The sequence below is a fragment of the Myxocyprinus asiaticus genome, chromosome 36 (genome assembly GCF_019703515.2).
Source record: "Myxocyprinus asiaticus isolate MX2 ecotype Aquarium Trade chromosome 36, UBuf_Myxa_2, whole genome shotgun sequence".
In the NCBI taxonomy this organism is placed as follows: domain Eukaryota; kingdom Metazoa; phylum Chordata; class Actinopteri; order Cypriniformes; family Catostomidae; genus Myxocyprinus; species Myxocyprinus asiaticus.
The window spans coordinates 5638048-5654194 of NC_059379.1; the positions used below are offsets into that span (position 1 = coordinate 5638048).

Consider the following 16147-nt stretch of genomic DNA (forward strand, 5'->3'; position numbering starts at 1 on the left):
AGGAGACTGTGATGGCCACTCCAGAATCTTCACCTTTTTCTGCTGTAACCACTGGAGGGTCAACTTGGCCTTGTGCTTAGAGTCATTGTCCTGCTGGAAAGTCCAAGAGCGTCCCAAGCGCAGCTTTCATGCAGAAGAATGCAAATTGTCTGGCAGTATTTTCTGATAACATGCTGCATTCATCTTGCCATCAATTTTCACAAGATTCCCCGAGCCTTTAGAGCTCACACACCCCCAAAACATCAGTGAGCCACTACCATGCTTCACAGTGGGGATGGTATTCTTTTCTTCACTATAGGCCTTGTTGACCCCTCTCCAAACATAGCGCTTATGGTTGTGACCGTAAAGCTCTATTTTGGTCTCGTCACTCCAAATTACAGTGTGCCAGAAGCTTTGAGGCGTGTCAAGGTGTTGTCGGGCATATTGTAACCGAGCTTTTTTGTGGCATTGGTGCAGTAAAGGCTTCTTTCTGGCAACTCGACCATGCAGCTCATTTTTGTTCAAGTATCGTCGTATTGTGCTCCTTGAAACAACCACACCATCTTTTTCCAGAGCAGCCTGTATTTCTCCTGAGGTTACCTGTGGGTTTTTCTTTGTATCCCGAACAATTCTTCTGGCAGTTGTGGCTGAAATCTTTCTTGGTCTACCTGACCTTGGCTTGGTATCAAGAGTTTTCAAGAATTTTCCACTTCTTAATAAGTGATTGAACAGTACTGACTGGCATTTTCAAGGCTTTGGATATATTTTTATATTCTTTTCCATCTTTATAAAGTTCCATTATCTTGTTACGCAGGTCTTTTGACATTTCTTTTCTGTTCCCCATGGCTCAGTATCTAGCCTGTTCAGTGAATCCACGTGAGGGCTAACAAACTCATTGACTATTTATACACAGACACTAATTGCAATTTAAAAAGCCACAGGTGTGAGAAATTAACCTTTAATTGCCATTTAAACCTGTGTGTGTCACCTTGTGTGTCTGTAACAAGGCCAAACATTCAAGGGTATGTAAACTTTTGATCAGGGCCATTTGGGTGATTTCTGTTACCATTATGATTTAAAAAGGAGCCAAACAACTATGTGATAATAAATGGCTTCATATGGTCACTATCCTTAAATAAAAGACAATTTTTTGCATGATCAGTCATATTTTCAAAATCAATGCCAAAATTTCACAATTTCTGCCAGGGTTTGCAAACTTTTGAGCACAACTGTATAATATTATTCAGAATATATGAAGTTGGAGACGTGATTAAGGCCTATGTGCTGACAGGCATGTTTCAATACAGTCTAATTTGTCTTTGCATGCCCTCACACAATAATCTTAAAATGGCCAAATATCTAACAATATATCAGTCTATTATTAATTCTGACATTTAGCAACCCTTACCAAGTATGCGAAGAGCATTTCAAATACACAGATTTTACAGCATCACAGCTCTGAAATTTAGACAACCACAAGACCGCGTGAAGAGTGTTTTTTGTGTGCCTGCCTGTCCCGAGGTCGCCTCTGCTGCCAGAAATGGAACAGCACTGTTTACTGCTCTCGGTTTCCCCAATGAGCGATTATAAATGCGCTCCCAATGGTTATAGAGATGGGAACGTACATCACATGTTAGTTTCAAACTATGCATGAGAGTGCACTGTGTTTGTGCACAGACAAGGAGATTTAAATAAGAAATAAACAGGCAAAAGATGAATAAGCATGTGCTGTTCTAATTACAGCATGTTTCCTTGAAGGGATAGTTCACATAAAAAATGACAATTAGGCCATCATTTACTCACAGTCATGTTGTTCCAAATCCCTATGACTTTCTTCCTTGGAACACAAAAAGAGATGTTAGGCCTTCAGTGAAAGTGAAAGTTGACTGAGGTTATCATTCTGCCTAACATCATCTCCTGTGTTCCTGTGAAGAAAGAAAGTCATTAAGGTTTCAAACAAAACAAGGGTGAGTAAATGATGACAGAATTTTCATTTTTGGGTGAAATAACCCTTTAATACTTAATGGCGAAATAAGACAGAGATATTAACATAAGACAGAAGGAGCATAAAAGGACATTATCCAAAAATACATAATAAGAGATAAACTGTGCCAATTTAGTCACTAAGCTAAAGGTGTTCTGCTCCTTGTGCATGTGTGTTTCTACAGCTGCTGAACAGACAGGTCTGGGTTCCTTCATTACTGCAAGATTTATTGCCCAGTTTATGACCATATCTACATGATAAAAGCCATTACACCGACACACATGGTCCATTACACCCAACTGGTGGAGTGGACCGTGATAGTTGCACTGGTGTTCAATGCTGACAGCTCAAAACAGCTGGAGGACAAAACTCATTTGGCCGACAACCGGTGGTCTCTCAAACAAACACACCCTCACGTCAGTCCACTGGCAAACAAAAGGGCGAGTGTTGGTCAGTCAGTATGGTGTCACAGCAGAAATGGAGGCCAAGAATGATTGAAATGCACACAGTTGAAAGTATCAAATCAACAGAAAAGTATATTACAATCTGACTCTATAGAACTGAAAATCCTCAAATAATCCTGAAACTGCCCCACCAAACATACCCAGCAATTCAAGCACCTTAAATCTACGTACAAAGCTGTCACATAAGATATGGGCTGAATATAATTATATTTTTGTCAGTCAATTACAGAAAAACTACACTATTTCAGCACAAAAAGACATTTTCAGATGACAAACACATTAGTAATGATTTAAAAATGAAAATGGGGAAAAAAAACATTTTTTCATTTCAATCACATTTCAATGTTTCAGTTTCATTTAGATAAAATCTCATTTTAAAACCTTTAAGAAAGTAAAGCAGAACATTTGAAACATTTAGATTATAATATACCTATACATACAGGTCCAAACAAACACACAAATAAGTAAATAAAGTGGGTGGCAATCATTATTGTGTCTAAATACAGCATATTTATCCATATGTTCCTAATAGAAGCAGACAAAATAAAGAAATACAAAATACATAGCCTCATAATTGATTTGAAACTGTCTATGTTTATTTGGCCATTTATTATTAAATCTGCCGAATCATAACAGACTGACATCAGTGACTGTTGTAATCACAAATGATGGAATAAAATCAGATTTTAACCCTTGTGCGACCTTCGGGACATTTTTGTTTATTCGATCATTTTGGCTGTGTTAATGCCAACGGCATAAATTTTGTGTGTGTGTATTTTGGGGAATTTTGATATTTCAACCTCAGTTCTTATAATACATCTATAATACACTGTGTACACAAAACAGTTACACCCAGGACCTTCAGGACAAAAATGTCCCCATTTAAACCCATTAAAAATGCAATATTTGATCCCAGTGCCATTAAAGCATAAAATCGTGAATTCTATGATATTATGCTTTCATTCCGGAGCCCTGGCTTCAAAATTGTAATTGTTTATATTTTCCACCAGATGGCGCCATTTTTCTCATGTTTAGCCTATGGAGCAAATACGTGCTTTTTTCCTATTTTCTGTTTGCTGTATTATAGAGCACTGCAGACCAGTTGAATAAATGATGCAGCTAAAATTGTGTGGGTGTGTTGGGATGGATGTCAGAGTATGTTTTGTAAGTGTGTATTGAGAAGTGTGTGTGTGTCTGTAAAAAAACAACAGTGGCATTATATAAACAAACTGGCATTTAAAGGGTTAAAATCCTGAAAATAAATGAGTATTTGGTAGTTATGATCAAGACTGATGCTGGTTCAAAAAATCTAAGTCAGTGAAAGTGGAAAATAATATTAATATTTAATATTTTTATGACCATTTGACGCAGACATATTTGTCCTCTAAGGTAATGAGTATGAGTTTTTTTATTTATTTTTTAATCTGACACTGCACAAAAAATAATGATGCATCAAAATCAATGTTGTTGCTTATCACTGACTTATCCCAGACTGTGATAATCCCCCCCAAAAATTCCCCTTAGCATTTTGTATATGGAAAATAACAAATTTTTTTGTGGGTTTTTTATTAGTATTATTTTTTAATATAAAAAACAACAGTCGCATTATATAAATAAAACTGGCATTTAAAGGGTTAAAATCCTGAAAATGAACGAATATTTGGAAGTTATGATCAAGACTGATGTTGGTTAAAAAACCAAAGTCATTGAAAGTGGAAAATAATATTAATATATAATATTATTATGGCAGTTTTTTGACGCGGACATTTTTGTCCTCTAAGGACCTCTGAGTAACTTTTTTAAATTGTCGCACAAGGGTTAAATCAGATTAATACTACTATTATTATGAAACATGATATATTGATGCATTCATTTAGTTATAAATGACAACAAACCAGATTAACATTAGCACACTAGCTAGCTCTTAGCACTTTTTTATCATCAGAAATAATTTCAAACCTCTCCACAAACCAAAATGATGACCAAAACACAAACATTTACCTTATTAGAAAATAATTTGCAAACACTTTGTTGTCTAAAATCCTCAAATTTGCCGCATTACGTCTGAAGACTGTTAGCCACAGGGCTAACGATGACAAAAACTCTTCACCTTTCAATAATATTTCCGATTTAAGTTCTCGAATATACCATTTAATACATAAAATTATCATAAAACACGGATTAGGGTTATGTTTCCCCATAAATGAGAATTTATAAAAACATTTTCTGTCAGGAACTTGTCTACAGATGGTTAGCAGATGCTAAAAGCAGATGACGGCGGGTTTCACGATGATGAAATTATCTGATTAACTCACCCCGATGACCACATTATCATCTCCTTGAAATTTGGGAATATATTTATCCCCTCTCATCACCTCCGAGCTGTTTAAAGGCCGAAAACGGCACATAACTTTGATGGTGCACTCGGCCGGGTCCGCCATCTTCAGCTGTGATGAGGAGGATGAGATCTCCACACCGACCGCCCGCTCTGTGTGTATGATGTGGATGTGTTTGCGTTTGGATGGAACTGGGGTTTGACAGAATGGATTTAGGATGAAGGTGGAGAGAATAACGCATGCACACACACTTGTGTCAAGGCAATATTTGCCCCATGGAGTTGACATTTCAGGGCAATTTATAACTTTATGAGGGCACATAATGTTGTGTCAAATAATTACATTTAATTCATTACAATAAATTCTTGATTTTAATTCGGCTATAAAAAAAATAAATAATATAATTTAATATCGATTCACATTTAATTGGATAAAACATAACAAGGCCTATAATATAATTGTAAGGATTACATTTAGAATTTTGGGGGTACTTTGTCATTTTCGGTTGCATTTTATGTTTTTATTTATTTATTTATTTATTTATTTATTTATTTTTTGCCCTGAGCTCCCCATTCATTCTTCACAGAGCACAATCTCCTCTGTCGCTTGATTTCATGATCAAGACTAGATTTAATTTAAAAAAATAATAATAATAATTTTCTTTTCTTTTTTTTTTCCTTTTTTTTTCTTTTTTCTATTTAATATATAACGTGCAGTTATTGTGCTACTTGTATTTTTGTCTTGATTTTAAGGATTTTTTTCAAATAAATTATTCATGAACTGGCCAAAGAATTTAAGATTTTAAATTCACTATTGTTTTATATATAGAATTGTTCTATAGTCTATATAGTATTTAACGCAATTACATCAGAAGTAACTGTAATTAAATTACTGAAAATTAAGAGTAATCCCTTACTTTACTTTTTTCAATGAAAATGTAATTAAATTACAGTAATTAATTACTTAGTAATGCATTACACCCAACACTGAAAGTTACATACGATTTTACAACTTGTTGCAATGTCAACGTAACATCATTAACCTTAAAACAACCACAAAAACAACTACTTAAACAACTTTGCAGCTCAAATAATACATACGTTTTAACAGAATAATTAATGTAAGTGCTTTTATAAAATCATCAGCTTCACATTTTTGCTTTTAAACCCTCCAGAAATTGGCCACATTCACTTCCATTCAAAGTGTTCCATAGTAAGTTGCCCACAACCTCACAATTCAACTTGTTTCTACAACACTAACACCAACCAGGATAGCCAGGAACCTGGGAGTGGGGTTTGATGACCAGCTAAACTTCATTGGCCACATCCGGTCAACCACCAGGTCTTGCAAGTATGCGCTTTACAACATCAGGAAAATGACACCTTTCCTGTCTGAATATGTTGCGCTGCTCCTGGTCAAAACTCTTGTCATATCAAGACTTGACTACTGCAATGCTCTGTTGGCCGGCCTCCCCACTAGCACATTAAGTCACTGCAGTAGGTCCAGAACGCTGTGGCGTGTCTGGTCTTCAACAAACCAAAGAGGACTGTGTCACTCCCCTCTTGATCACACCCTAGATTGGTATGGACATGCCCTTATTTTCTAAATTAAGAAAAAAGACCTCTTAAGAATGTTCTTTTTTTTTCTTAAACCATCAACATTTATAGCTAGATAACAAATGTCCCCTCTCACTCCCTGCGATCAAAGAATGAGCGACACCTGATGGTTCCATTGCATCGAGGCACAATGTCGCTCTCCAGATCATTCACATTCTCTGTTCCTCAGTGGTGGAATTTGCTTCTAACCCTCACACGATCTGTAAAGATCTTCTCAACATTGAAAAAAAACTGCTGAAGACACATCTCTTCCTTGAGCTCTTAATCAGTCCACAAACACAAGCATTCTATATGTACAGTACAGTGCAAAAGTTTTAGGCACTTGTGAAAAATGTTGCATTGTAAGGATGTCTTCAAAGATAATGCCATGAATAGTTTTGATTTATCAATGATCTCAATCTATATATATATATATAGTGTATATATATTAGGGTTTCATCACAGTTCCTTGTTTCTAGGTCTTGGGCCATTGGGAGCCTGCTAGTTCAAATCCTGGGGCCGTAATCCGTCCTTGCTGGTCCTTGCCTTATTTATGCATTTTTTACGAGGTCTGTTTTGACACCCAAAAGAGTTGCACATACCTTTTTCTGTATCCTTCAACACACTCTACACCACTCAATAAATTCTTTGCAAACGCAGCATTGAGTGTGGGTGATTCGGGGATCTGTTGAGTCCTGATGGATGTGTGATGCCAGAGGACGTTAGAGATGCATTTGCAGAGTTGGAGGCTGAAATCTGGCAAGTGGATGTTGGATGGTTAAATTTAAACATCTTGCATCAGCTCTGATTCAGTCACAAGAACTCTGAACCAACAATGCATATTCATGATTTGCAGGTGCATGGTTACAAATAAGATATAAAGATGAAAACAGATTAGAAAGAAAATATAGAAAAATATATATTCCTTATAAGAGAATATACCCAAATTAAAAGACCAGTTTAGACCAGTAAGAATTCCCATACTTGTCCAGACTGGTTTGATGCTGTGTAGCTGGTGGACCAGCATTGATTTTCTAATCAGAATCAGCTTTATTGTCAAGTATGCTAACACATACAAGGAATTTGTCTTGGTGACAGGAGCTTCCAGTGTACAACAATACAAAAACAATACAAAAACAGCAGCAAGACATAGATAATAATAAAAAATAAAAAATAAAAAATAATTATACACATACGTACAGACACACACCTACATGCATACACACATACACATAGGTAGTGCAAATCTAATACAATCTGTTATGTACAGTGCCAACAAGTGATTTTTCCAGCCTTTTTCCTCACTCTGGAAGTGTATAGTTCTTGAAGGGGCAACCGATGATCCTCTCAGCAGTCCGAACTCTCCTTTGTAGTCTTCTGATGTCTGATTTCGTAGCTGAACCAAACCAGACAATTATTGAAGTGCAGAGGACAGACTCAATGACTGCTGAGTAAAACTGTATCAGCAGCGCCTGTGGGAGGTTGAATTTCCTCTGCTGGCGAAGGAAGTACAACCTCTGCTGGGCCTTTTTCACAATGGAGTCAATGTGGGTCTCCCACTTCAGGTCCTGTGAGATGGTAGTGCCCAGGAACCTGAATGACTCCACTGCTGCCACAGTGCTGTTTAGAATGGTGAGGGGGGTCAGTGTTGGGGTGTTCCTCCTAAAGTCCACAATGATCTCCACCGTTTTGTTCAGCTCAAGGTTGTTTTGACTGCACCAGACAGCCAGCTGTTCAACCTCCCTTTTGTATGCAGACTCATCGTCATCTCGGATGAGGCCGATGACAGTGGTTTCGTCTGCAAACTTCAGGAGCTTGACAGAGGGGTTCTTGGAGATGCAGTCATTGGTATAGAGGGAGAAGAGTAGTGGGGAGAGCACACATCCCTGGGGGGCACCAGTGCTGATTGTACAGGTGCTAGAAGTGAGTTTCCCCTGTCTCACAAGCTGCTGCCTGTCCGTCAGAAAGCTGGTAATCCACTGACAGATAGACATGGGAACAGAAAGTTGGTGTAATTTATTCTGGAGTATAGCTGGGATGATGGTGTTGAAAGTCGAACTGAAGTCCACTAAAAGGACCCTTGCATATGTCCCTGGTCTTTCCAGATGTTGCAGGATATGATGCAATCCCATGTTGACTGCATCATCCACAGACCTGTTTGCTCGATAAGCAAATTGAAGGGGATCTTGAAAGGGTCCAGTGATGTTCTTCAGGTGGGCCAACACCAGTCTCTCAAATTATTTCATGACCACAGACGTCAGGGCGACAGGTCTGTAGTCATTAAGTCCTGTGATTTTTGGTTTCTTTGGGACAGGAATAATGATTGAGCATTTGAAGCAGCATGGAACTTCACACTGCTTCAGTGATCTATTGAAGATCTGTGTGAAGATGGGGGCCAGCCGATTAGTGCAAGATCGAAGACACGCTGGTGAGACGCCATCTGGGCCTGAAGCTTTCCTCGTCTTTTGTTTCCAAAAGATGCAGCTCACATCATCTTCACAGATCTTAAGTGCAGGTTGAGTAGCAGGAGGGGGTTGCAGGAGGTGTTGGTGTTTGTGTGAAGTGAAGGTCAGAGTGGGTGTGGGGTGTGAGATTGGGCCTTTCAAATCTTCAGAAGATCACATTCAGGTCATCAGCCAGTTGTTGGTTCCCAACAGGGTTGGGGGTAGGAGTCCTGTAATTTGTGAGTTGTTTCATGCCACTCCACACTGATGCAGGGTCGTTAGCTGAAAACTTGTTTTTCAGCTTCTCAGAGTATCTTCTTTTAGCCGCCCTGATTTCCTTGTTCAGTGTGTTCCTGGCCTGATTGTACTTTATCCCCACCCCTGTAAGCATACTCTTTGGCCTGACGAGGCTGCCTGAGCTCTGCTGTAAACCGCGGTTTGTCGTTGTTGAACTTTAAATAAGTCCTAGTAGGAATGCACATATCCTCACAGAAACTGATATATGATGTAACAGTATCTGTGAGCTCATCCAGGTCTGTGGCTGCAGCCTCAGAAACACTCCAGTCCATGAAATCGAAGCAGGCTTGTAGTTCCCGCTCTGCTTCATTGGTCCATCTCTTTACAGTCCTTACTACTGGCTTGGTTGATTTTAATTTCTGCCTGTAGGTTGGAAGAAGATGAACCAGACAGTGATCAGAGATTCCCAAAGCTGCTCTAGGGACAGAGCGATATGTATCCTTTATTGTTGTGTAGCAATGATCCAGTATGTTCCTGTCTCTGGTGGGGCATGTAATGTGCTGTTTGTATTTGGGCAGTTCATGTGTGAGATTTGCTTTGTTAAAATCCCAAAGAATAATATTAACTGATTCCGGGTATTGTTGTTCTGTGTCTGTGATTTGATCAGCCAGCTGTTGCAGCGCCGCATTCAAACACGCGTTTGGTGCGATATACACACTCACCAGAATAAACGAGGAAAACTCCCGCGGCGAGTAGAAAGACTAACAGTTAATAAAGAGCGCTTCCAAATTAGGACAGCACATCCTCTTTAACGTTGTTACATCTGTACACCAACTTTCATTGATGTAAAAGCATGTTCTACCGCCTCTCGTTTTCCCCGTTAACTCCGCGATGCGATCCGCTCTGAACAGCTGAAAGCCCGGCAGACGTAACGCACTGTCCGGAATGGCTTCACTCAGCCAGGTTTCTGTGAAGCACAAGGCAGCAGAGTTTGAAAAGTCCTTGTTTGTGCAGGTGAGGAGATGTAGTTCATCCTTTTTGTTAGGAAGAGTGCGAAGTGAATATTCGGCAGCGCTGTTCGAAATCTGTGCCGACGGAGTTTGACCAGCGCACCGGCTCGTCTCCCTCGCCTGCGTCTCTTGAACAGCAGAGCTGCTCCTCCAACTAAAATGTCCAGCAAAACGTCTGAATATTCGAAAACCGGGAAAAGATTGTCTGGTATATGCTGTCGAATGTTCAGCTGTTTGTCTGTGGTAAAACTGACTGGAAAAAGATTACTAAACACAGGACAAACAAACAAAAACAACAAAACAATAGGAGCGCTACACACCGAGGCAGCCATCCGTGGCGCCACCATGATGATACATAATGATGCTGATTGACCAAGAAAGTCTTGCTGGTTAACTTAGTTAAAAAGCCTGATGGAGAAACCAGGGGCTGGATTCTTTTCAACTACTATTTTGTTCTCAGGCCATGTCTGCACTAATACTTTTCCGTTTTAAAAATGCATTGATTTTGCTACATTTCATCCATCACTGGAACAGCCTTTTTGTTCCACCAAAAACAGAGACTAAACGACTAAACAGTAAACGCTTTCCATAACCGCATATTTTGGAAATCAATGACGTTAGGAAACTGACACTAAGGTTTCTACCCTAAACAGAATGGTGTGGACGTGCCCTTATTTTCTAAATTAAGGAAAAAATTAAGAATATTACTGAAAAGACCTCTTAAGAATTGTATTTTTAATTTTTTCTTAAACCATCAACATTTAAAGCTAGATACCTTCTTACAAACATCTTATATTTTATTCTAAGGAGGTTACCCCATGTGACTCTACCCTCCCTAGCAACCGGGCCAATTTGGTTGCTTAGGGGATCTGGCTGGAGTCACTCATCACGCTCTGGGATTCGAACTAGTGAACTCCAGAGGTGGTAGCCAGTGTCTTTTACCATTGAGCTACCCAGGCCCCCCGTCCCTCCTTTTCTTAAAAAAGAATAATCTGGGTTACAGTAAGGCACTTACAATGGTAAATTCATCTAAAAAGATATTAAGATGAATATCTCAGCTCTGTTGGTCATTACAATGTAAGTAAATGGTAACCAGAACTCAGAAGGTCCAAAAAGGATATAAAGGCAGCATAAAAGTAATCCAAATGACTCCAGTGGTACAATCCATATTTTCTGGAGTGATATGATATAGGTGTGAGTGAGAAACTATTTTACTATCAATCTCCACCTTTGACCAGCCCCAACCAGTAGGTGGCTGAATGTGGAAGATAAAGTAAAAGTGTAGATTTTCTGTAAAAAAAAAAAAAAATTACTTAAATATTGATCTGTTTCTCACCCACAACTCTCATAACGCTTCTGAAGACATGGATTAAACCACTGGAGTTGTATACATTACTTTTATGCTGCCTTTATGTCCCTTTTGGACTTTCAAATTTCTGGTCATCGTTCACTTGCATTGTGTGGACCTACAGAGCTGAAATATTCATCTAAAAATGCTCCTCCAGCATCCAAAACACAACATATGCTGGTCACCAGCTATGCTGGTCTTCTCTGGAAAGATTTTATTACAACTTCCTGGCCTCACAATCAAAGCGTCATGAAAACAGATGTCATTGCTGGTGAATGCTCGAAAAATTACTCATCACAAGTGCTGCATGGACACAGAGACATTCTAGGGTGTGTCAGTAAAACACATGATGCAAACCTTTCAAAAGCTCACAGGCAGCAGTTGTTTGAAAACAGAAAATCTCTGCCAGCTGCTGGTCAGATCCAGACAGATTCCTTGTCACTCAAATCAGTGTATTATATGAGCAATATACAAGTCTAGCCTACAACAGGGTCAGAAATGAATTAATAATGGCTTGGGGCAAAAATGTCACGGAAAGTGACAAAAATGCCCACTAAGGGAATTCCACAGGATTATTTTTTATAACTTGTTATCTAACATTAAATATATTTCATTATATTATATTCTAGGCCTACCTGTATAGTGTAGTATGGGTTATTTGATATAAATTGATGACACTATATGCTTTCATTTGGTTAGGGGGAAAAAGCTCTCATAAAGGTAAATAATACCCTTGAAAATACATTTCAAAGGGGATCAAAAAATCAATTCCATTATTTTCTGACCCAGATATGCATTCTGGGGTTAAGCTGCCTTTGTGATGTCAGCCGAAGAGGAAACTTGTTTCAGAGTCCGAGCAAGTTATTACATTTCAATTAAAGATTATGAAGACCAAAAAAATTTTGTTAAAATAACATTATGAATACTTCACAATACGACAAGGAATGTGCATTAATAAAGTAGGCTAAATTGGATCAATTTTGAATTTGTCCATTTAGTTTTTTCCCTTTGCATATGTTATATGATTTCAATAGTGGTGTAGTGGATATGTGCTGCAACCTGTAACATCTTTCTAACATTCTCAGCTTGTTTCCTTATACCTGAATTTCTAGTAAGGGGATCAGTAAAGTTGATCTGTCTCTGTCCTTTTAACCAAACCCTCTGTCACTTCAATAGACTGCACAAGTGTGTGCGTTTGTGTGTATGCGTTTGTGTGTGCGCATTTGTGTGTGTGTGTTTGTGTGTGTGTGTGTGTGTGTGTGGGCAGGTTTAGGTGGTTTACTAGGACTTTTTTTATGTTACAAACTGGTAATTACAAGGGTATTATGTTATAAATGTGGTTTATGAGGACATTTCTAGTGTCCCCGTAATTCAAATCTCTTAAAAAAAACATACTAAATTATGTTTTTTGGAAAATGTAAAAATGCAGAAAGTTTTTTGTGAGGTTTAGGGGTAGGGTTAGGGTTAGGGGATATAATCTATAGTTCGTACAGTATAAAAATCATTATGTCTATGGAGAGTCCTCCTAATGATAGCTGCACCAACATGTGTGTGTGTGTGCGTGCATGCGTGCGCGTGTGTGTGTGTGTTTGTGTGTGTGTGTGTGTGTGTGGTTCAGCTGTCTCTGGTCCTCACACTGCATGACCCAGTCAATCCTGTTTTTGTTACCCTGGTGAACATCAGGATATCACAGCAACTGGCACAACATGTCTCAACGGCTCTTTTTAAAGGGATAGATGGATAAGAGAGACAGAGTGAGAAAGAGTCAGACAGAAAAGGAGAGCTCAGCTGCAATCCAGACAAAACATGCATATCTGGGTATTACCTGCATTTAACGGAATATCATTCATATTCATTTAACCAGTTTAAAGGAAACAATAGGGCAGAGCTGAGCAATACAAACCAAAAACAAAGCCACTCTGATGAAATTCTTTGCTTTAAATGAGTAATTAGTGTAAAATGTAAAAATGTAGTACTTAAAATTTCCTTTGGCCACTTTTAGAATTGCTTTTCACCACATTAACTTCAATGCTGATATGACATTTTCTTTATTCATAGTCGAGCCTGACACTTGACAATATTAAATATAGTCCAGGCGTTTGACAGCTGTAATGCAATAGTCAGATATCATCAGCAGGAAGGACAGAGAGTATATGTGTGTGTGTGTGTGTGTGTGTGTGTGTGTGTGTGTGTGTGTGTGTGTAGAGAGAGAGAGAGAGAGAGAGAGAGAGAGAGAGAGAGAGAGACACCTGTTCTTGTTGGACATGATCCTAAATACCCTTCACTCTTTGTGTTTGCCATGGGTGATTTTCTCCATTCTGTCCTGGAGTCGAGCTCAGAGCAGATGTCATCATTCATCATGGTTTTGTCATATTGAGTAAGTAATTATGACCACTAAATATTCTGAAAATGTATAAAGGCTAAACAACATCGCCTACTTGTGCTGATAAGTGGGTATAGCAGGTGAAAGCCATTGGTGTTTTCTTGTTACAAGTGCTCATGGCTGTGCACAGAATGGAATACTAGCATAGGCCTACTACTTACTGCACAGTTGTGTATACTGCATACTTTTGAGCCATGACGATACTGATTGCCTGTTTTCTGTTTCTGGGTTAAATAAGAAGCAATGTCAAAACTACCAAAACAAGCGACCCAGATGGAGAACAACAACCATTTACATGTTCAAGTGTTGTTGGCTGTCATAACAACTAAAAGTAGTTAATGATATCAACATAACTAACCTTGGACCATTGCTTCATGTCATCTACACACTCAGGTGAGGCACTGACAGAAAATGGTCATTGTGACTCTAAAGTATTGGTACCATGGAGCCACATTCTTTTTTACAGTTTTTACAAATGTATTACTCTGAACATCACATTATTCACTAAAAACATACGCCAATGCGAGTGAAAACACTGGAGACCGGAAATTGAAAACAGGCATCCGTTATGACTTGTGAAACACTTCCGCTTTCAGGAAAAAGGTGGATAGAGTAGTATGTGCAAAAACTTTATTTTAAACAGCAGGAAACACTACATTGTTATCACATGACCTCATTATGTTGACTGTTTAATTCAGTGAGTGCTGTTTAGTTATCTTGGAAATAAAAAAATGTATATTGTATATTCAATACGTCTTGACACTTGGCAATTTGTTGAAATCACAAGTCGAGGAAGAGATGTTAAAAATGTAGATGATAGCATCAAGTCGAGAGCATTTCACAATGGGAAAATAGTACTGTATGCAATGTGCAACAACATACTAGCATAGAGCCAAAGTAGTATGCATATGGTGGTGTGCTGTTCAAACAATGTCAAACAGTAGGAATAGTTTCAATAGTCTGATTACAAAATTGTTATAATTATCTATTTGCAAAATATTTTATATATATATATATATATACACTGGCAGCCAAAAGTTTGGAATAATGTACAGATTTTGCTGTTTTGGAAGGAAAGTGGTACTTTTATTCACCAAAGTGGCATTTAACTGATCACAAAGTATAGTCAGGACATTACTGATGTAAAATAACAGCACTATCACTATTTGAAAAAAGTCATTTTTGATCAAATCTAGACAGTCCCATTTCCAGCAGCCATCACTCCAACAGCTTATCCTTGAGTAATCATGCTAAATTGATCATTTGGTTCTAGAAACTCACTTGCCATTATATCAAACACAGTTGAAAGCTATTTGGTTATTTAAATGAAGTTTAACATTGTGTTTGTGTTTGTTTTTGAGTTGCCACAGTATGCAATAGACTGGCATGTCTTAAGGTCAATATTAGGTCAGAAATGGCAAAAAAAGAAACAGCTTTCTCTAGAAACTCATCAGTACAATGCATTGATTTTGAGGAATGAAGGCTGATACAATGCTTGAAAGATTGCCAAAAACTGAAGGTGTACACTACAGTCTTCAAAGACAAAGGACAACTGGCTCTAACAACGACAGAAAGAGATGTGGAAGGCCAGATGTACAACTAAACAAGAGGATAAGTACATCAGAGTCTCTAGTTTGAGAAATAGATGCCTCACATGTCCTCAGCTGACAGCTTCATTGAATTCTACCCGCTCAACACCAGTTTCATGTACAACAGTAAAGAGAAGACTCAGGGGTGCAGGACTTATAGGAAGAATTGCAAAGAAAAAAACACTTTTGAAACAGAAAAACAAAAAGAAAAGGTTCGAGTGGGCAAAGAAACACAGACATTGGACAACAGATATTTGGAAAAGAGTGTTATGGATCTTAACCCCATTGAGCTTTTGTGGGATCAGCTAGACTGTAAGGTGCGTGAGAAGTGTGCGACAAGACAGCCACATCTATGGCAAGTGCTACAGGAAGTGTGGGGTGAAATGTCACCTGAGTATCTGGACAAACTGACAGCTAGAATGCCAAGGATCTGCAAATCTGTCATTGCTGCACGTGGAGGATTTTTTGATGAGAACTCTTTGAAAGAGTTTAAGAAGTTTTAAACATTTTTTCAAATTGTAATAGTAATTTTTCACGTTATTAATGTCCTGACTATACATTGTGATCAGTTGAATGCCACTTTGGTGAATAAAAGTACCAATTTATTTCCATAAGAGAAAAATCTGTACATTATTCCAAACTTTTGGCCGCCAGAGATATATATATATATATATATATATATATATATATATATATATATATATATATATATATATATAAATTATCAATGGACTGAATATATTCCACTATAGTCCATGTCTGTCACCTATTCAAACAT

The 16147-nt window shown here is 38.2% G+C and overlaps 1 protein-coding gene across 2 annotated transcripts in view; it reads right to left on the reverse strand.

The window, feature by feature from the left end:
• Positions 1-4910, reverse strand: part of LOC127427313 (kinesin-1 heavy chain) — a 28998-nt gene extending 24088 nt beyond the window's left edge. For both annotated transcript variants that reach the window (XM_051674844.1, XM_051674843.1), the window contains exon 1: positions 4743-4910. In XM_051674844.1, the coding sequence (XP_051530804.1) occupies positions 4743-4868 (126 nt within the window). In that variant the 5' untranslated portion in view covers positions 4869-4910. The remainder of the gene's footprint in view (positions 1-4742) is intronic.
• Between the last annotated feature and the right edge of the window lie 11237 nt (positions 4911-16147).